General features: G+C 47.7%; 1 protein-coding gene across 1 annotated transcript in view; it reads left to right on the forward strand.

The window, feature by feature from the left end:
- Nucleotides 1-23169, forward strand: part of LOC124041946 (chromodomain-helicase-DNA-binding protein 7-like) — a 144424-nt gene that overhangs the window by 43774 nt on the left and 77481 nt on the right. The window contains 3 exon segments of the mRNA XM_046360141.1: nt 13153-13294; nt 20442-20564; nt 20685-20747. Coding sequence (XP_046216097.1) covers nt 13153-13294; nt 20442-20564; nt 20685-20747 — 328 coding nt within the window.

The following is a 23169-nucleotide window of genomic DNA, read 5'->3' on the forward strand; positions in this document are numbered from 1 at the left end:
CCCATCTAGCTTCAGAGTTTGTTCTGCTAGGTGACCTAAACTGGGATATGCTTAACACCCCGGCAGTCCTACAATCTAAGCTAGATGCCCTCAATCTCACACAAATCGTCAAAGAACCCACCAGGTACAACCCTAACTCTGTAAGCAAGGGCACCCTCATAGATGTCATCCTGACCAACTGGCCCTCCAAATACACCTCCGCTGTCTTCAACCACTGCCTCATTGCCTGTATCCGCTACGGTGCCTCAGTCAAACGACCACCCCTCATCACTGTCAAACGCTCCCTAAAACACTTCTGTGAGCAGGCCTTTCTAATCGACCTGGCCCGGGTATCCTGGAAGGACATTGACCTCATCCCGTCAGTTGAGGATGCCTGGTCATTCTTTAAGAGTAACTTCCTCACCATTTTAGATAAGCATGCTCCGTTCAAAAAATGCAGAACTAAGAACAGATACAGCCCTTGGTTCACTCCAGACCTGACTGCCCTCGACCAGCACAAAAACATCCTGTGGCAGACTGCAATAGCATCGAACAGTCCCCGCGATATGCAACTGTTCAGGGAAGTCAGGAACCAATACACGCAGTCAGTCAGGAAAGCTAAGGCCAGCTTCTTCAGGCAGAAGTTTGCATCCTGTAGCTCCAACTCTAAAAAGTTCTGATACACTGAAGTCCATGGAGAACAAGAGCACCTCCTCCCAGCTGCCCACTGCACTGAGGCTAGGGAACACGGTCACCACCGACAAATCCATGATTATCGAAAACTTCAACAAGCATTTCTCAACGGCTGGCCATGCCTTCCGCCTGGCTACTCCCACCTCGGCCAACAGCTCCGGCCCCCCCGCAGCTCCTCGCCCAAGCTTCTCCAGGTTCTCCTTTACCCAAATCCAGATAGCAGATGTTCTGAAAGAGCTGCAAAACCCGGACCCGTATAAATCAGCTGGGCTTGACAATCTGGACCCTCTATTTCTGAAACTATCCGCCGCCATTGTCGCAACCCCTATTACCAGCCTGTTCAACCTCTCTTTCATATCGTCTGAGATCCCCAACGACTGGAAAGCTGCCGCAGTCATCCCCCTCTTCAAAGGGGGTGACACCCTGGACCCAAACTGTTACAGACCTATATCCATCCTGCCCTGCCTATCTAAGGTCTTCGAAAGCCAAGTCAACAAACAGGTCACTGACCATCTCAAATCCCACCGTACCTTCTCCGCTATGCAATCTGGTTTCCGAGCCGGTCACGGGTGCACCTCAGCCACACTCAAGGTACTAAACGACATCATAACCGCCATCGATAAAAGACAGTACTGTGCAGCCGTCTTCATCGACCTCGCCAAGGCTTTCGACTCTGTCAATCACCATAGTCTTATCGGCAGACTCAGTAGCCTCGGTTTTTCGGATGACTGCCTTGCCTGGTTCACCAATTACTTTGCAGACAGAGTTCAGTGTGTCAAATCGGAGGGCATGTTGTCCGGTCCTCTGGCAGTCTCTATGGGGGTGCCACAGGGTTCAATTCTCGGGCTGACTCTTTTCTCTGTATATATCAATGATGTTGCTCTTGCTGCGGGCGATTCCCTGATCCACCTCTACGCAGACGACACCATTTTATACACTTTCGGCCCGTCATTGGACACTGTGCTATCTAACCTCCAATCGAGCTTCAATGCCATACAACACTCCTTCCGTGGCCTCCAACTGCTCTTAAACGCTAGTAAAACCAAATGCATGCTTTTCAACCGATCGCTGCCTGCACCTGCATGCCCGACTAGCATCACCACACTGGATGGTTCCGACCTTGAGTATGTGGACACCTATACGTACCTAGGTGTCTGGCTAGACTGCAAACTCTCCTTCCAGACCTATATCAAAACATCTCTAATCGAAAATCAAATCAAGAATCGGCTTTCTATTCCGCAACAAAGCCTCCTTCACTCACGCTGCCAAGCTTACCCTAGTAAAACTGACTATCTTACCGATCCTCGACGTCGGCGACGTCATCTACAAAATTGCTTCCAACACTCTACTCAGCAAACTGTATGCAGTTTATCACAGTGCCATCCGTTTTGTCACTAAAGCACCTACTACCCACCACTGCGACTTGTATGCTCTAGTCGGCTGGCCCTCGCTACATATTCGTCGCCAGACCCACTGGCTTCAGGTCATCTACAAGGCCATGCTAGGCAAAGCTCCACCTTATCTCAGCTCACTGGTCACGATGGCAACACCCATCCGTAGCACGCGCTCCAGCAGGTGTATCTCATTGATCATCCCTAAAGCCAACACCTCATTCGGCCGCCTTTCGTTCCAGTACTCTGCTGCCTGTGACTGGAACGAATTGCAAAAATCGCTGAAGTTGGAAACTTATCTCCCTCACCAACTTTAAACATCAGCTAGCTGAGCAGCTAACCGATCGCTGCAGCTGTACGTAATCTATTGGTAAATAGCACACCCATTTTCACCTACCCCATCCCCACAGTTTTTATTTATTTACTTTTCTGCTCTTTTGCACACCAATATCTCTACCTGTACATGATCATCTGATCATTTATCACTCCAGTGTTAATCTGCAATATTGTAATTATTCGCCTACCTCCTCATGCCTTTTGCACACATTGTATATAGACTCACCTTTTTTTCTCTGTGTTATTGACTTGTTAATTGTTTACTCCATGTGTAACTCTGTGTTGTCTGTTCACACTGCTATGCTTTATCTTGGCCAGGTCGCAGTTGCAAATGAGAACCTGTTCTCAACTAGCCTACCTGGTTAAATAAAGGTGAAATAAAAACATTTAAAAAATAAAAAGTAACTACACTGTTGTTCTTCTGTAGCTCAGTTGTCAGAGCATGGCGCTTGTAACGCCAGGGTAGTGGGTTCGATCCCCGGGACCACCCATATGTAGAATGTATGCACACATGACTGTAAGTCGCTTTGGATAAAAGCGTCTGCTAAATGGCATTTATTATTATTATATATTATTACACATATTCAAATGTGTAAAAAAAAAGATAGTTTCAACCGTTTTAAAGATTTTTAAAAACCTTTTTATTAAAAAATGTCGTATAAGGTATACCGCCCAAGCCTAATATGTAGCACACAGGACACAATGTACCTTCCCTGTTTCACTCCTGGTAGTTTGGTGGTTTTGACTCCCAGCTCTCTAACCTAAAGTGCAACCGGTGGGTCTGTCTCCCAGGCCAAAGGCCGATTACTTCAGACCTTGTATATTCCAGCATGAAATGGTAAAAGCTTAATTTTCCAAAGTATCCAGTGTTATTCGTGTAGTTTAGTTTTGGACCATTAGGTTTGAGCAGAGCATGTTGAGTATCTATCTGGTCAATGCCTCTTACTCTCTCTGCCGATCTGGGTGGAAATGCAAAGCAGGGGGACAGAGCGTGTGAACGAGCCAGTGAGAGATGAGTCCTTTTCATTGTGTAGGAAGTAACATGAGCTTCCTGAGGAATGTGTCAGCAGAGCCTCCCCACCCCCACTTCTTTCTCTGCTCTCGCTCCATCCCACTGCCCTTATCCCTCTCCTACCCTCCTCCGCAGTGCTGTCACTCCTCCTGCCACTTTCATCCAGAGGAAGAAGGAGGAGCCAGTGACAGCGCAGGGGTCAGCAGATGGGGGAGGGGGGGAAAGTATGCATGTGAGGGAGATGGAAGTGTGTGTGTGTTTCTGATTGTGTGTGTGGAGGGAGTGGGTATTTTGTGGAGTAAAATGGCTGCTAATGGTAATCAAGGCAAGGCTTCTTCATTTAGCCTCCAGGCTTGACTAGCACCGGAATGAGGCACAGCAAAAAGGCTGTGTCACTGACAGCTAAATGAGCTCCAATCAACTGGGGCTAAGTCCCTTCTTTGCAACTTTCCTCCATTCTGTGATGGCTAGGCCAGTCGTTTTAATTTAGCATGATGGCAGCACATTTACTCAACCTCCACCCTATACTGGAAGGGTGGACTAAATAAACCCTTCTCTGTCTAATTGCTCCAGGCAGAAGTTTTCAACTCTGAAATTGAGTTATCAGATTTCCCCCAACCCAGGTCTCAACCATGAGGTGGGGAAAATTGAACTAATCCTAGACATGCCCGCCCACACACCGACCCAGTCAAACTTGGTCTTGACCCTGTCCTCTCTCCTCAGAGGGAAAATAACCTCAGTGTTCGCCTCCTGCTCTATTAGTCCTGATGTATTCGTATCTTAGCACCTAGGTGTTTACTCTATTAGTCCTGATGTATTAGTATCTTAGCACCTAGGTGGTTACTCTATTAGTCCTGGATGTATTAGTATCTTAGCACCTAGGTGTTTACTCTATTAGTCCTGGATGTATTAGTATCTTAGCACCTAGGTGTTTACTCTTAGTCCTGATGTATTAGTATCTTAGCACCTAGGTGTTTACTCTATTAGTCCTGGATGTATTAGTATCTTAGCAGCTAGGTGTTTACTCTTAGTCCTGATGTATTAGTATCTTAGCACCTAGGTGTTTACTCTATTAGTCCTGATGTATTAGTATCTTAGCACCTAGGTGTTTACTCTATTAGTCCTGATGTATTAGTATCTTAGCACCTAGGTGTTTACTCTATTAGTCCTGATGTATTAGTATCTTAGCACCTAGGTGTTTACTCTATTAGTCCTGATGTATTAGTATCTTAGCACCTAGGTGTTTACTCTATTAGTCCTGATGTATTAGTATCTTAGCACCTAGGTGTTTACTCTTAGTCCCGATGTATTAGTATCTTCTAGGTGGTTACTCTATTAGTCCTGATGTATTAGTATCTTAGCACCTAGGTGGTTACTCTATTAGTCCTGATGTATTCGTATCTTAGCACCTAGGTGTTTACTCTATTAGTCCTGATGTATTAGTATCTTAGCACCTAGGTGTTTACTCTTAGTCCTGATGTATTAGTATCTTAGCACCTAGGTGTTTACTCTATTAGTCCTGATGTATTAGTATCTTAGCACCTAGGTGTTTACTCTATTAGTCCTGATGTATTAGTATCTTAGCACCTAGGTGTTTACTCTTAGTCCTGATGTATTAGTATCTTAGCACCTAGGTGTTTACTCTATTAGTCCTGATGTATTAGTATCTTAGCACCTAGGTGTTTACTCTATTAGTCCTGATGTATTAGTATCTTAGCACCTAGGTGTTTACTCTTAGTCCTGATGTATTAGTATCTTAGCACCTAGGTGTTTACTCTATTAGTCCTGATGTATTAGTATCTTAGCACCTAGGTGTTTACTCTATTAGTCCTGATGTATTAGTATCTTAGCACCTAGGTGTTTACTCTTAGTCCTGATGTATTAGTATCTTAGCACCTAGGTGTTTACTCTATTAGTCCTGATGTATTAGTATCTTAGCACCTAGGTGTTTACTCTTAGTCCTGATGTTTAGTATCTTAGCACCTAGGTGTTTACTCTATTAGTCCTGATGTATTAGTATCTTAGCACCTAGGTGTTTACTCTATTAGTCCTGATGTATTAGTATCTTAGCACCTAGGTGTTTACTCTTAGTCCTGATGTATTAGTATCTTAGCACCTAGGTGTTTACTCTATTAGTCCTGATGTATTAGTATCTTAGCACCTAGGTGTTTACTCTATTAGTCCTGATGTATTAGTATCTTAGCACCTAGGTGTTTACTCTTAGTCCTGATGTATTAGTATCTTAGCACCTAGGTGTTTACTCTATTAGTCCTGATGTATTAGTATCTTAGCACCTAGGTGTTTACTCTATTAGTCCTGATGTATTAGTATCTTAGCACCTAGGTGTTTACTCTTAGTCCTGATGTATTAGTATCTTAGCACCTAGGTGTTTACTCTATTAGTCCTGATGTATTAGTATCTTAGCACCTAGGTGTTTACTCTATTAGTCCTGATGTATTAGTATCTTAGCACCTAGGTGTTTACTCTTAGTCCCGATGTATTAGTATCTTAGCACCTAGGTGTTTACTCTATTAGTCCTGATGTATTAGTATCTTAGCACCTAGGTGTTTACTCTATTAGTCCTGATGTATTAGTATCTTAGCACCTAGGTGTTTACTCTATTAGTCCTGATGTATTAGTATCTTAGCACCTAGGTGTTTACTCTATTAGTCCTGATGTATTAGTATCTTAGCACCTAGGTGTTTACTCTTAGTCCCGATGTATTAGTATCTTAGCACCTAGGTGGTTACTCTATTAGTCCTGATGTATTAGTATCTTAGCACCTAGGTGGTTACTCTATTAGTCCTGATGTATTAGTATCTTAGCACCTAGGTGTTTACTCTTAGTCCTGATGTATTAGTATCTTAGCACCTAGGTGTTTACTCTATTAGTCCTGATGTATTAGTATCTTAGCACCTAGGTGTTTACTCTATTAGTCCTGATGTATTAGTATCTTAGCACCTAGGTGTTTACTCTTAGTCCTGATGTATTAGTATCTTAGCACCTAGGTGTTTACTCTATTAGTCCTGATGTATTAGTATCTTAGCACCTAGGTGTTTACTCTATTAGTCCTGATGTATTAGTATCTTAGCACCTAGGTGTTTACTCTTAGTCCTGATGTATTAGTATCTTAGCACCTAGGTGTTTACTCTTAGTCCCGATGTATTAGTATCTTAGCACCTAGGTGTTTACTCTATTAGTCCTGATGTATTAGTATCTTAGCACCTAGGTGTTTACTCTATTAGTCCTGATGTATTAGTATCTTAGCACCTAGGTGTTTACTCTATTAGTCCTGATGTATTAGTATCTTAGCACCTAGGTGTTTACTCTATTAGTCCTGATGTATTAGTATCTTAGCACCTAGGTGTTTACTCTTAGTCCCGATGTATTAGTATCTTAGCACCTAGGTGGTTACTCTATTAGTCCTGATGTATTAGTATCTTAGCACCTAGGTGTTTACTCTATTAGTCCTGGATGTATTAGTATCTTAGCACCTAGGTGTTTACTCTATTAGTCCTGATGTATTAGTATCTTAGCACCTAGGTGTTTACTCGTAGTCCCGATGTATTAGTATCTTAGCACCTAGGTGTTTACTCTATTAGTCCTGATGTATTAGTATCTTAGCACCTAGGTGTTTACTCTATTAGTCCTGGATGTATTAGTATCTTAGCACCTAGGTGTTTACTCTATTAGTCCTGATGTATTAGTATCTTAGCACCTAGGTGGTTACTCTATTAGTCCTGATGTATTAGTATCTTAGCACCTAGGTGGTTACTCTATTGGTCCTGATGTATTAGTATCTTAGCACCTAGGTGGTTACTCTATTAGTCCTGATGTATTAGTATCTTAGCACCTAGGTGTTTACTCTATTAGTCCTGATGTATTAGTATCTTAGCACCTAGGTGTTATATTAGTATCTTAGCACCTAGGTGGTTACTCTATTAGTCCTGATGTATTACTACACTGATCTAAAAGAAGTGGCTATGTGAAAGCTTCTGCCATATTGCTTTCACAATCCTTTTCCTCACTGGTGTGTGTATGTGTGTGTATGTATATATATATATATATATGTCCTTTGCACTGTGTCAAGTGGCAGTTTGGCTTAAATCGATGAGGAGAGAGTGGACTTATTTGTCCCTTGCTTGCCTAGCCAGCTTCACTGACATGGGTGGAGTGCGAGGCTTCAGGCAAGAGGGGGCCGGTCCGTGAGCCAATGGCAGGTAGGTAGCAGGTTGGCTTTTGACCTTGTTTGTGTGCTTGGTCATTCTGGGAGAAAGCTGAGCTATTAATAGCTGCCCATTGTCTCCTGTGTCATCACTCCTCTTGCTGCCACACCCACAGATGGGTGTGACGTGGTGTGGTGTGTCCTAGATTTGTTTGCACTGCACACAGCTGTCTGAAGAAAGCACACCTGCAGCTACCTCACCTGTGTGTTTCTCTCTCTGAATGCAAACAAACTAAACCACGTGTTAACTCTTAAGTGCCCAGACACACCAAAAGTGTTTGCTGGCTAAGAGTACCCCTGGCTAAGAGTACCCCTGACCGCGTGCGCACCTATTTTGCAAAAAAATGTAGTCAGTCAGACGTCTACAGCGGGTCATCCCTAAAACAACGCGCAGAGGAACGCTATGCATTTAGAGGCATGGTACTACAATGTCTCCTGCTCATACTGAAAGGACAGAAGTGCCTTCAGCCCCCAATCAGCACACACAGCTCTCACCATTCCATCTGTTTATCTTATTGGTTACTCTCTCTGCATTGAGGCACCTCCCCTCCCAAGCCAGTGACATGACTGAGATAACCGTACCTTGTTAATGTCTCCAGAGTTATTGCAGGCACTATGCTGAAGCTCTGTGTATATACCCCTGTGTACATGCATTGCCCTTAGCAAGTATGCAAAAGCGTGTGGGGGGGGGGGTGTTTAAGCTGTGTATGACTCTTCTCACCAGCGAACAGCAGATGTCCTGTAACTCTCCCTCGGACCTTCTTCCTACCCTCTCCTCCTGCTGGAGGACCACTTGCCTAAATGCCACCCAGTGCACCTCAGACACTGCATTCCAGATGAATTCCAGTGGTCCACTTTAACAAATCCCACTTGTTAATGTAGTTAATGGCAGACTGGTATTTTAGCCCTACATACTAGAGCCACCATCTTCTAAAACCTAGTAGCACTATTGGCCCAGCGTCGTCCGGGTTTGTAAATAAGAACTTGTTCTTGCCTAGTTAAATAAAGATTAGGTTTTAAAAAACAATTATATAACAGCGTTGGTTAGAGGCGTTAGCCCTCTGTGTTGCTGCCTCCGCTACCTTCCTCCTCCCCTGGTTGCATACACACAGCCTTGAACCCTGCCCACAAGCCATTGTTACTGGAGAGCAGTATTAACTTCTTGCGTCGAGCCAACCTGGATCCGGGAGCAGAGGGAACACCCCCCTATCCACATCGATGGAACAGTAGTGGAGAGGGTAGCTAGTTTTAAGTTCCTCGGCATACACATCACAGACAAACTGAATTGGTCCACTCACACTGACAGCGTCGTGAAGGCGCAGCAGCGCCTATTCAACCTCAGGAGGCTGAAGAAATTTGGCTTGTCACCAAAAGCACTCACAAACTTCTACAGATGCACAATCGAGAGCATCCTGGCGGGCTGTATCACCGCCTGGTACGGCAACTGCTCCGCCCTCAACCGTAAGGCTCTCCAGAGGGTAGTGAGGACTGCACAACGCATCACCGGGGGCAAACTACCTGCCCTCCAGGACACCTACACCACCCGTTGTTACAGGAAGGCCATAAAGATCATCAAGGACATCAACCACCCGAACCACTGCCTGTTCACCCCGCTATCATCCAGAAGACGAGGTCAGTACAGGTGCATCAAAGCTGGGACCGAGAGACTGAAAAACAGCTTCTATCTCAAGGCCATCAGACTGTTAAACAGCCACCACTAACATTGAGTGGCTGCTGCCAACACACTGTCATTGACACTGACCCAACTCCAGCCATTTTAATAATGGGAATTGATGGGAAATGATGTAAATATATCACTAGCCACTTTAAACAATGCTACCTTATATAATGTTACTTACCCTACATTATTCATCTCATATGCATATGTATATACTGTACTCTACATCATCGACTGCATCCTTATGTAACATATGTATCACTAGCCACTTTAACTATGCCACTTTGTTTACTTTGTCTACACACATCTCATATGTATATACTGTACTCGATACCATCTACTGTATGCTGCTCTGTACCATCACTCATTCATATATCCTTATGTACATGTTCCTTATCCTCTTACTGTGTATAAGACAGTAGTTTTGGAATTGTTAGTTAGATTACTTGTTGGTTATCACTGCATTGTCGGAACTAGAAGCACAAGCATTTCGCTACACTCTCATTTAACATCTGCTAACCATGTGTATGTGACAAATAAAATTTGATTTGATCATGACTACAGCCTCAAGCCCATTACCATAACGCAACGTTAACTATTCATGAAAATCGCAAATGAAATTAAATCAATATGCTAGCTCTCAAGCTTAGCCTTTTGTTAACAACACTGTCATCTCAGATTTTCAAAAATATGCTTCTCAACCATAGCAAACTAGCATTTAGCGTTAGCGTTAGCAGGCAACATTTTCACAAAAACCAGCAAAAACATTCAATAAATCATTTACGTTTGAAGAACTTCGGATGTTTTCAATGAGGAGACTCTCAGTTAGATAGCAAATGTTCAGTTTTCCTGAAAGATTATTTGTGCAGGAGAAATAATCGGTCCGTTTTCTGCGTCATGTTTGGCTACCAAAAAAAAAAACAAATTCAGTTATAAAAACGCCAAACTTTTTCCAAAATAACTCCATAATATCGACTGAAACATGGCAAACGTTGTTTAGAATCAATCCTCAAGGTGTTTTTCTACATCTCTTCAATGGTGTATCGTTCCTGGAAGTGTGCTTCTCCCTCTGTATCACATGGTAAAATGATTGCCACTGAGAGGGCGGACACCTGGCAAATGTAGTCTCTTATGGCCAATCTTCCAATGATATGCCTACAAATATGTCACAATGCTGCAGGCATCGTGGACGAACGGCAGAGAGCATAAGCTCGTTCACAGCACATTCACAGCCATATAAGGAGATGATAGTAAAACAGAGCTTCAAAAATTCAGCTCATTTCCTGTTTGAGGTTTCATCTTGGTTTCGCCTGTAGCATCAGTTGTGGGGCACTCACAGATAATATATTTGCAGTTTTGAAAACGTCAGTGTTTTCTTACCAAAGCTGCCAATTATATGTATAGTCGAGCATCTTTTCGTGACAAATATTGCGCTTAGAACGGGCACGTTTTTTAATCCAATAATGACATAGCGCCCCCATAGGTTGAAGAGGTTAAGATGTAAGCGGGATAGTAGGGAAGAGACGAATGAGTGGTTAGGAGGAAAGGGAGACTTGATAGCGGGGTAGAGAAGGAGCGGAGACAGGAGAAGAGGTTGAGAGGCTGACTAAGTGGAAAGAGATGGAGAAGGAAAGAGGGGTGAGAGCATTTCTTCTTTGCCAAGATAATCCATCCACCTGACAGGGGTGGCATAACATGAAGCTGATTAAACAGCATGATCATTACACAGATTCACCTTGCACTGGGGACAGTAGGGCACTCTAAAATGTGCAGTTCTATGTCACAACACAATGCCACAGATGTTTCACATTTTGAGGGAGCATGCAATGTTCACCAGAGCTGTTGCCAGATAAATAAATGTTCATTTCTCTACCAATGTCGTTTTAGAGAATTTGCCTGTACGTCCAACCGGCCTCACAACCGTAGACCATATGTAACCATGCCAGCCCAGGACCCCCACATCCGGCTTCTTCACCTGCTGGCTGAGGCCAGCCACCCGGTTTGTACATGAAACTGTGGGTTTGCACAACCAAATAATTTCTGCACAAATTGTCAAACAGTCAGGGAAGCTCATCTGTGTGGTCGTTGTCCTCACTAGGGTCTTAACCTGACTGCAGTTCAGCGTCATTACACTTCAGATGGCCACTGGCACGCTGGAGAAGTGTGCTCTTCATGAATGAATCCCAGTTTCATCTGTACCGGGCTTGCTAGCAGACGGCATGTATGGTGTCTTGTGGGTGAGCGGTTTGCTGATGTCTACGTTGTGAACAGAATGCCCCGTGGTGGTGGGGTTATGGTATAGACAGGCAAGAGCTATTGAATACACAGATACCGTGACGAGATCCTGAGCCCCATTGTTGTGCCATTCATCCGCTGCCATCACGTTTCAGCATGATACTGCATGTTCCCATGTTACAAGGATCTGTACACAATTCCTGGAAGCTGAAATGTCAGTTCATCCATGGCTTGAATACTCATCAGACATATCACCCACTGAGCATGTTTGGGATGCTCTGGATCGATGTGTACGACAGCTTTTTCCAGTTCTGGCCAATATCCAGCAACTTCACACAGACATTGAAGAGGAGTGGGAAAGCATTCCACAGGCCACAACAGCCTGATCAACTCTATGTGAAAGAGATGTCGCGATACTGACTGGTTTTCTAATCCATCTTTTTTTTAACATCGCTGTGACCAGCAGATGCATATTTGTATTCAGTCAAGTCAAATTCATAGATTAGGGCCTAATTCATTCACTCAAATAGTTCATTTAAGGAAATCAGACAAAATCAGTACAATCTTTTGAAATTGTTTCATGTTGCATTTTATTTTTGTTCAATGTAGCAGCAGTAGGAGGAGATAAGTGATAGAGGGAGAGGAGTAGAGTGTCTGAGTAGAGCAGATGGCTCCAGCCTGTGGAGTCCAGCCAGAGGAACAGGTGCGGATCACGTGACCGCGGGTTACCAGGGCGATGTGATTGCTCTTGGCTGCAAATGAAAGTAGAGGGGGACCCTAGAGTAGAGCCATCAAGGGAGTGAGCTAAGGAGAGGGGGGGTTGACTGCTCGCCTCCAGGGCTTTGTGTAATCTGTGGCAGGGAGGAGCGGAGCGGTCTCTTGCACTCTCTGTGTGGAAAGAGACACAGCTTCCCCCTCCTCTCTTCCCTTCTCTAGCTGTTCATGGTTCTACCGTCTGTCATCCAGCCTCAATTAAATTAATTGACCTCAAACTGTTCATTTAAAACATGGCATCTCCAAGATGGTTACTAGAAATCCCACGACTAACATCTCATTGTGTATCTGAACATAAACTTTGAAACCACAGGTTTAACTTGCTAAATGCTCTTGTGTACGGATGGTTGTTGTTCCAACAGTCATCAAAATGGTTTCCGCTGGTGTCTACGGTGGGTCCTCATGCTGTGGAAAGTCTATATAGTGGAAGCAGATGAGTTTTTCAAGAGTTTAAAGATTGTGGTGTAAAGTTATCTATATATTAGGCCAGTGTATCCTAACTCCAGTCCTGCAGTGCAAAAATGTTGAGTGTACCTGAGGCCTGGGGTTGGGAAACACTGTTTCAAGCGTTGTTGACTTCATACTATCAGAGACAGAAGCGAAAGCTGACTGTAATACCTGTTTTAAGATGATGACATGAGATGGTGTTCACTCGTCAGTCCTTCTCTACATATTCTCCACCTCTTTCATATCAACCTCTCGTTCATCCTTCTCTTCCTAATCCCTTCCGTCCTCTTCTCTGTCGCTCTTTCATCTTCATCCCACCCTCTCCTCTTCTGTCGCTCTTTCATCCTTCTCCTAACCCCTCTTCCCCTCCTGCCTCTAGAAGCACGAAGAAGGTGGAGTCAGCGGAGGGCAGTGGCAGCAGTGTTAAGGAGACTAAGAGGATGAGGGAGCCCTCTGTCAGCTCCGATGTGGAGAAGTCACCCCCAGGCCCCTCCGATGAGGACGACGATGATGACGGTGTCCAGGTACACACACACACCCCCACTGTAACGTTAGTGACACACACAGTAACGTCAGTTTTGAGCGAACCTAACATAGCAGGTGTAAAATAAATGCCTGAAACTAGATACCCTACATACTGGCCTGAAACTAGATCAAATCAAAGTTTATTTGTCACGTGTGCCGAATACAACAGGTGTAAATCTTACAGTGAAATGCTTACTTACAGGCTCTAACCAATGGTGCGACTATAAAAAAAAAAGTGTGTGTGCGTGTGTAGGGAAGTAAATAAATAAAACAACAGTAAAAATACATTTTAAAAAGAGTAGCAAGGCTATATACAGACACCTGTTAGTCAGGCTTATTGGGGTGGTATGTACATGTAGGTATCGTTAAGGTGACTATGTATGTAAGATAAACAGAGTAGCAGCAACGTAAAAGAGGCGTTGTGGTGGCACACAATGCAAATACTCTGGGTAACCACCTCTTCAGGAGTATTATGGCTTGGGGGTAAAAACTGTTGAGAAGCCTTTTTGTCCTAGACTTGGCACTCTGGTACTTCTTGCCATGCGGTAGTAGAGAGAACAGTCAATGACTGGAGTGGCTGGGGTCTGACCATTTTTAGGGCCTTCCTCTGACACCGCCTGGTGTAGAGGCCCTGGATGGCAGGCAGCTTTGCCCCAGTGATGTACTGGGCCGTACGCACTCCCCTCTGAAGTGCCTTGCGGTCGGAGGCCGAGCAATTGCCGTACCAGGCAGTGATGCAACCGGGATGCTCTCGATGTTGCAGCTGTCTAACCTTTTGAGAATATCAGGACCCATGCCAAATCTTTTTAGTTTCCTGAGGGGGAATAGGCTTTGTCGTGCCCTCTTCACCACTGTCTTGGTGTGTTTGGACCATTCTAGTTTGTTGATGTGGACACCACGGAATTTGAAGCTCTCACCCTGCTCCACTACAGCCCCGTCGATGAGAATGGGATGTTCTCGGTGCTACTTTTCTTGTAGTCCACAATCATCTCCTTAGTCTTGGTTACGTTGAGGGATAGGTTGTTATTCTGGCACCACCCGGCCAGGTCTCTGACCTCCTCCCTATAGGCTGTCTCGTCGTCGTCTGTGATCAGGCCTACCACTGTTGTGTCGTCAGCTAACTTAATGATGGTGTTGGAGTTGTGCTTGGCAGATGTGTTTCTACCTACCCTCACCACCTTGGGGCGGCCTGTCAGGAAGTCCAGGATCCAGTTGCAGAGGGAGGGGTTTTGTCCCAGGATCCTTATGATGAGCTTTGAGGGTACTATGGTGCTGAACGCTGAGCTGTAGTCAATGAACAGCATTCTCATAGGTGTTCCTATTGTCCAGGTGGGAGAGGGTAGTGTGGAGTGCAAAAGAGTGCATCATCTTTCAAAGCACTTCATGGCTACGGACGTGAGTGCTACGGGTCTGTAGTCATTTAGGCAGGTTGACGTTGTGTTCTTGGTCACAGTGACTATGGTGGTCTGCTTGAAACATGTTGGTATTACAGACTCAATCAGGGACATGTTGAAAATGTCAGTGAAGACTCCTGCCAGTTGGTCAGCACATGCCCGGAGCACACGTCCTGGTAATCCGTCAGGCCCCGCAGCCTTGTGTATGTTGACCTGTTTAAAGGTCTTACTCACGTCGGCTACGGAGAGCGTGATCACACAGTCGTTCGGAACAGCTGATGCTTTCATGCATGCCTCAGTGTTGCTTGCCTCGAAGCGAGCATAGACGTGATTTAGCTCGTCTGGTAGGCTCGTGTCACTGGGCAGCTTTGTAGTCTGTAATAGTTTGCAAGCCCTGCCACATCCGACGAGTGTCGGCGCCGGTGTAGGATGATTCAATCTTAGCCCTGTATTGACGCTTTGCCTGTTGGCTGTTTCGTCGCAGGGCTTGAATGCGGCAGCTCTACTACCCTTTAGCTCAGTGCGAATGTTGCCTGTAATCCATGGCTTCTGGTTGGGGTATGTATGTCACTGTGGGGACGATGTCCTCAATGCACTTATTGATAAAGCCGGTGACTGATGTGGTGTATTCCTCAATGTCATTGGAAGAATCCCGGAACATGTTCCAGTCTGTGATAGCAATACAGTCCTGTAGTTTAGCATCTCCCGTTGGTAGGATATTTGTGATCTTACCTCGTCTAGTTTATTGTCCAATGTTGCACGTTGGCGAGTAATATTGACAGTAACTGCAGCTTTTCTAGTTGTCGTTTGCGGGTCCGGACGAGGCATCCAGCTCTTTGTCCTCTTCGTCGCTTCCTTTTGCGAATAATTGGTATGTCTGCCCTTTCGGGTGTTCGGAGAATATCGTGTGAGTCCTGCTTGCTGCTGTTGTTGTTGAAGAAATCTTTGTCTAATCCGAGATGAGTGATCACTGTCCTGATATCCAGAAGCTCTTTTCTTCAGTAAGATACGGTTGCAGAAACATTATGTACAAAATAATTTACAAATATCCCTACATACTGGTCTGAAGCTAGATCCCCTACATACTGGCCTGAAGCTTGATCCCCTACATACTGGCCTGTAGCTAGATCCCCTACATACTGGCCTATAGCTAGATCCCCTACATACTGGCCTGTAGCTAGATCCCCTACATACTGGCCTGAAGCTAGATCCCCTACATACCGGCCTGAAGCTAGATCCCCTACATACCGGCCTGAAGCTAGATCCCCTACATACTGGCCTGAAGCTTGATCCCCTACATACTGGCCTGTAGCTTGATCCCCTACATACTGGCCTGTAGCTAGATCCCCTACATACTGGCCTGAAGCTAGATCCCTTACATACTGGCCTGAAGCTAGATCCCTTACATACTGGCCTGAAGCTAGATCCCTTACATACTGGCCTGAAGCTAGATCCCTTACATACTGGCCTGAAGCTAGATAACCTTACATACTGGCCTGAAGCTAGATCCCCTACATACTGGCCTGAAGCTAGATCCCCTACATACTGGCCTGAAGCTAGATCCCTACATACTGGCCTGAAGCTAGATCCCCTACATACTGGCCTGAAGCTAGATCCCCCATACTGGCCTGAAGCTAGATACATGCTGGCCTGAAGCTAGATCCCTACATACTGGCCTGAAGCTAGATCCCTTACATACTGGCCTGAAGCTAGATCCCTGGCCTACATACTGGCCTGAAGCTAGATCCCTACATACTGGCCTGAAGCTAGATCCCCTACATACTGGCCTGAAGCTAGATCCCTTACATACTGGCCTGAAGCTAGATCCCTACATACTGGCCTGAAGCTAGATCCCTTACATACTGGCCTGAAGCTAGATCCCTTACATACTGGCCTGAAGCTAGATCCCTTACATACTGGCCTGAAGCTAGATCCCTACATACTGGCCTGAAGCTAGATCCCTTACATACTGGCCTGAAGCTAGATCCCTTACATGCTGGCCTGAAGCTAGATCCCTTACATGCTGGCCTGAAGCTAGATCCCTTACATGCTGGCCTGAAGCTAGATCCCTTACATGCTGGCCTGAAGCTAGATCCCTTACATACTGGCCTGAAGCTAGATCCCTTACATACTGGCCTGAACCTAGATCTTTACATACTGGCCTGAAGCTAGATCCTTACATACTGGTCTTAACCTCTTAACACTTTTTTCTCGTTATCTCCTGCACTGTTCAACCAATCCGGTAAATGTGGAGGAGAAGACTGAGTCTCCTTTTTAACATCCAAAAGTGGAAGTCATGTGTCAGGCTCTTTCCATTTCCTCTGAAAACCAGAACATCCGGTTGTTGGGGGACTCTGCAGAGGCTAATTGTAAACACACACCGTAACATCGGTGGTACAGTAGACGGACAAACCCTTTCCAAATTAAATGCAAAAAAGTTATCCTATGTTGGCATGAGCCTGGGGTTGGCGTAGTGACAATACAAGCAAGCAGCACTTTTCTACAAACATCCGCTATTACTCTTAATCATGGAAGCTAGTGGTGTTTATTGTAGAACAGGTTTGGGATAAAACTGTTCAGCACCACAGAACGCTCGACTAGAAATGTATTGGAACAGAGATTACACATTCAGAACCCCTTAACCCAGGTCTATCTGCGATGTTCTAGACCCTCTATGAAGATGCCTGTGTTCATTTATTGACATACTTCTGGTCTTAATTGTTTGAATGAATTATTTAGCCATACGAAAGTAGTGTACTATATAGGGACTAAGGTGCAGGGTTTTGGACTGGTCCTGGGGTTTTGGACTGGTCCTGGGGTTTTGGACTGGTCCTGTGGTTTTGGACTGGTTTTGGACCGGTTTTGGACCGGTTCTGGGGTTTTGGACTGGTTTGGACCGGGTTTGGACTGGTTCTGGGGGTTTGGACTGGGACTGGTCCTGGCATTTTTCAGGAGTGATTTTAATCAAAATATCATGACACACTCCTCCACTCTGATGCAGGCATATTGGAGCTCTTAGCAGCAAATTACTAAACCAACCCAAATATCCAGGTGACCCAGCTGGCTGATACACGGGCACTGCCCAATGTTAACCAGTCTTCAGAAGTAGGTGCTGCCCAATGTTCACCAGCCTTCAGCAGTAGGCACTGCCCAATGTTCACCAGCCTTCAGCAGTAGGCACTGCCCAATGTTCACCAGCCTTCAGCAGTAGGCACTGCCCAATGTTCACCAGCCTTCAGCAGTAGGCACTGCCCAATGTTCACCAGCCTTCAGCGGTAGGCGCTGCCCAATGTTCACCAGCCTTCAGCAGTAGGCACTGCCCAATGTTCACCAGCCTTCAGCGGTAGGCACTGCCCAATGTTCACCAGCCTTCAGCGGTAGGCGCTGCCCAATGTTCACCAGCCTTCAGCGGTAGGCGCTGCCCAATGTTCACCAGCCTTCAGCGGTAGGCGCTGCCCAATGTTCACCAGCCTTCAGCGGTAGGCGCTGCCCAATGTTCACCAGCCTTCAGCGGTAGGCGCTGCCCAATGTTCACCAGCCTTCAGCGGTAGGCGCTGCCCAATGTTCACCAGCCTTCAGCGGTAGGCGCTGCCCAATGTTCACCAGCCTTCAGCGGTAGGCGCTGCCCAATGTTCACCAGCCTTCAGCGGTAGGCGCTGCCCAATGTTCACCAGCCTTCAGCGGTAGGCGCTGCCCAATGTTCACCAGCCTTCAGCGGTAGGCGCTGCCCAATGTTCACCAGCCTTCAGCGGTAGGCGCTGCCCAATGTTCACCAGCCTTCAGCGGTAGGCGCAGCCCAATGTTCACCAGCCTTCAGCGGTAGGCGCAGCCCAATGTTCACCAGCCTTCAGCGGTAGGCGCAGCCCAATGTTCACCAGCCTTCAGCGGTAGGCGCAGCCCAATGTTCACCAGCCTTCAGCGGTAGGCGCAGCCCAATGTTCACCAGCCTTCAGCGGTAGGCGCAGCCCAATGTTCACCAGCCTTCAGTGGTAGGCGCTGCCCAATGTTCACCAGTAGGCGCTGCCCAATGTTCACCAGTAGGCGCTGCCCAATGTTCACCAGTAGGCGCTGCCCAATGTTCACCAGTAGGCGCTGCCCAATGTTCACCAGTAGGCGCTGCCCAATGTTCACCAGTAGGCGCTGCCTGACTGATGAAATACCATGTCTGCAGCGGTTAGGGTTTACCCCTTCAGGACAGACTGAGGGCTGCCTGCCTCGTGCTAGACACTGGTCGTGTGGCTTGCTCCTAGGTTAGACTGTGCTGTAGATTGTGGACGTTGTGGGAGTGTTGTGAGCTTACCTGATTTAAAATGAATCTGTAGACTTTTCTCCTGTGATTTATCTATGATCATTAACATACCTGGGTCATGTTCGTTAAACACGGCCTAAAATGAACACCCGCCACCTGCCAAATATGGGTGGATTTTGCCATTGTCGGGTAAGATGTCCATTTAACCAGCCACGTTTGCAGGTGCTCAGGGCTCCAGTGTGAGCATTTCACTTGCATTTGTGAATAAAAAGTATTATGTTGAAATTATTTCTGCTGTCTTGATTCATAACTGGTAAATTAATCACACAATGTCAAAGAACTATGACTCCTATAGCCTATCCCACTTCGCTCTGCAACACTGCTTGGCTGAAGCGCTGAGTGAAAGATTTGTTTTTAGAAGCGCTGTGGACAGGCATAACAGTTGGTCTAGTTTACTTGAAATGAAAGTCTACTGAAGTGAGGTTTTGTCCTTGTGTTTCTTGGTCTATTTACATTGTTTTGTTCACAGGTTGTTTTTCTATGTTTGAGTTTCAGCTGCTAGAGAAGACAGCACGGCTATTAGTCAGACTCTGAATCTCACAGGCACATGACTCTGGGGTTGCATTACTACGGTAACCCCCCACCCTTAAATTGGCAGGTGAACATTTGTCTTATCTCTGATATTTTGGTTAAAAGACCCAGGTCTCCAAAAAATCATGAATTAATTTACTTCTTACAAGTAATACATGTATTGTTTTAGAAACATTACAAAACTTTTTTTGTTGCTTTAATTTTTTGTGGCAATATTTGGCCTCCGCCGCGCCTCGCCCTCCGTCGCGCCTCGCCCTCCGTCGCGCCTCGCCCTCCGTCGCGCCTCGCCCTCCGTCGCGCCTCGCCCTCCGTCGCGCCTCGCCCTCCGTCGCGCCTCGCCCTCCGTCGCGCCTCGCCCTCCGTCGCGCCTCGCCCTCCGTCGCGCCTCGCCCTCCGTCGCGCCTCGCCCTCCGTCGCGCCTCGCCCTCCGTCGCGCCTCGCCCTCCGCCGCGCCTCGCCCTCCGCCGCGCCTCGCCCTCCGCCGCGCCTCGCCCTCCGCCGCGCCTCGCCCTCCGCCGCGCCTCGCCCTCCGCCGCGCCTCGCCCTCCGCCGCGCCTCGCCCTCCGCCCGCCTCGCCCTCCGCCGCGCCTCGCCCTCTCGCGCCTCGCCCTCGCTCGCGCTTGCCCCCGCCGCGCCTCGCTCTTTCCCCCTCGCTCTTCTCCCTCCGCGCGCCTCGCTCTTTCCCCTCGCTCTTCTCACCTCGCGCTCTCTCGCTCTTTCCCCTCGCTCTTCTCACCTCGCGCTCTCTCGCTCTTTCCCCTCGCTCTTCTCACCTCGCGCTCTCTCGCTCTTTCCCCTCGCTCTTCTCACCTCGCGCTCTCTCGCTCTTTCCCCTCGCTCTTCTCACCTCGCGCTCTCTCGCTCTTTCCCCTCGCTCTTCTCACCTCGCGCTCTCTCGCTCTTTCCCTATAGAAGCGTCGTTCCAGTCGTCAGGTGAAGAGGAAGCGCTATACAGAGGAACTGGAGTTCAGGATCTCAGACGATGATGATGTTTCCCCCTCTCCCAAGTCGCCCTTCAACACCTCTGAACAGCAGGTCAGCACCCACAATGTGTGCAGGTGTGCATGCGTTCCAGAGAGAAAATGTGTGAATAGGTTTGTGCTCATTGCTCTTACATTTGACTGTGCTAATGTTGTTCAATCTGTGTGACTGTAGGAGGTGGAGACAGAGGGGCCTGTGGTGGAGAAGATCCTGTCCATACGCATGGGGAAGAAAGAGGTGAGACAGCTGGGTCTGTGGAGAGAGAGAGGGTACTAGCTCCAAGCAGATTACACACCCACATACCCTGCCTCTTAGATAGCCACTTCATAGAGCAGTCTAGCAGTGGTCTGGAGAGGACACACTAGCAGTGGTCTGGAGAGGACACACTAGCAGTGGTCTGGAGAGGACACACTAGCAGTGGTCTGGAGAGGACACACTAGCAGTGGTCTGGAGAGGACACACTAGCAGTGGGTCCGGAGAGGACACACTAGCAGTGGGTCCGGAGAGGACACACTAGCAGTGGGTCCGGAGAGGACACACTAGCAGTGGTCTGGAGAGGACACACTAGCAGTGGTCTGGAGAGGACACACTAGCAGTGGTCTGGAGAGGACACACTAGCAGTGGTCTGGAGAGGACACACTAGCAGTGGTCTGGAGACTAGCTAGCAGTGTGGGTCTGGAGAGGACACACTAGCAGTGGGTCTGGAGAGGACACACTAGCAGTGGGTCTGGAGAGGACACACTAGCAGTGGGTCTGGAGAGGACACACTAGCAGTGGGTCTGGAGAGGACACACTAGCAGTGGGTCTGGAGAGGACACACTAGCAGTGGGTCTGGAGAGGACACACTAGCAGTGGGTCTGGAGAGGACACACTAGCAGTGGGTCTGGAGAGGACACACTAGCAGTGGGTCCGGAGAGGACACACTAGCAGTGGGTCCGGAGAGGACACACTAGCAGTGGGTCCGGAGAGGACACACTAGCAGTGGGTCCGGAGAGGACACACTAGCAGTGGGTCCGGAGAGGACACACTAGCAGTGGGTCCGGAGAGGACACACTAGCAGTGGGCGGAGTGGGTCCGGAGAGGACACACTAGCAGTGGGTCCGGAGAGGACACACTAGCAGTGGGTCCGGAGAGGACACACTAGCAGTGGGTCCGGAGAGGACACACTAGCAGTGGGTCCGGAGAGGACACACTAGCAGTGGGTCCGGGAGAGGACACACTAGCAGTGGGTCCGGAGAGGACACACTAGCAGTGGGTCCGGAGAGGACACACTAGCAGTGGGTCCGGAGAGGACACACTAGCAGTGGGTCCGGAGAGGACACACTAGCAGTGGTCCGGAGAGGACACACTAGCAGTGGTCCGGAGAGGACACACTAGCAGTGGGTCTGGAGAGGACACACTAGCAGTGGGTCTGGAGAGGACACACTAGCAGTGGGTCTGGAGAGGACACACTAGCAGTGGGTCTGGAGAGGACACACTAGCAGTGGGTCTGGAGAGGACACACTAGCAGTGGGTCTGGAGAGGACACACTAGCAGTGGGTCTGGAGAGGACACACTAGCAGTGGGTCTGGAGAGGACACACTAGCAGTGGGTCTGGAGAGGACACACTAGCAGTGGGTCTGGAGAGGACACACTAGCAGTGGGTCTGGAGAGGACACACTAGCAGTGGGTCTGGAGAGGACACACTAGCAGTGGGTCTGGAGAGGACACACTAGCAGTGGGTCTGGAGAGGACACACTAGCAGTGGGTCTGGAGAGGACACACTAGCAGTGGGTCTGGAGAGGACACACTAGCAGTGGGTCCGGAGAGGACACACTAGCAGTGGGTCCGGAGAGGACACACTAGCAGTGGGTCCGGAGAGGACACACTAGCAGTGGGTCCGGAGAGGACACACTAGCAGTGGGTCCGGAGAGGACACACTAGCAGTGGGTCCGGAGAGGACACACTAGCAGTGGGTCCGGAGAGGACACACTAGCAGTGGGTCCGGAGGACACACTAGCAGTGGGTCCGGAGAGGACACACTAGCAGTGGGTCCGGAGAGGACACACTAGCAGTGGGTCCGGAGAGGACACACTAGCAGTGGGTCCGGAGAGGACACACTAGCAGTGGGTCCGGAGAGGACACACTAGCAGTGGGTCCGGAGAGGACACACTAGCAGTGGGTCCGGAGAGGACACACTAGCAGTGGGTCCGGAGAGGACACACTAGCAGTGGGTCCGGAGAGGACACACTAGCAGTGGGTCCGGAGAGGACACACTAGCAGTGGGTCCGGAGAGGACACACTAGCAGTGGGTCCGGAGAGGACACACTAGCAGTGGGTCCGGAGAGGACACACTAGCAGTGGGTCCGGAGAGGACACACTAGCAGTGGGTCCGGAGAGGACACACTAGCAGTGGTGTAGTTGATCCCTTAAACAGTGTTTTTATATTTTGTTTCATTACAGAGAAAATTAGTAGACACATTGTTCGGGGTCGACACATTGGCTACATTGCTTTGTGAAACTGTCTGAAACATTTTAGAAAATGCTCCAAACGAACAAAGTATTACATCAGAATCCCATTCTACAACAATTTGTAGTTATTTTTAAATGGTCCACTGTCCCATGAATCCTTATTTGCATCTTTTTTTTTTCAACATCAATTTATGTCACAGTGGAGCAT

The sequence above is a fragment of the Oncorhynchus gorbuscha genome, linkage group LG08, assembly GCF_021184085.1.
Source record: "Oncorhynchus gorbuscha isolate QuinsamMale2020 ecotype Even-year linkage group LG08, OgorEven_v1.0, whole genome shotgun sequence".
NCBI classification, from domain to species: Eukaryota; Metazoa; Chordata; class Actinopteri; order Salmoniformes; family Salmonidae; genus Oncorhynchus; species Oncorhynchus gorbuscha.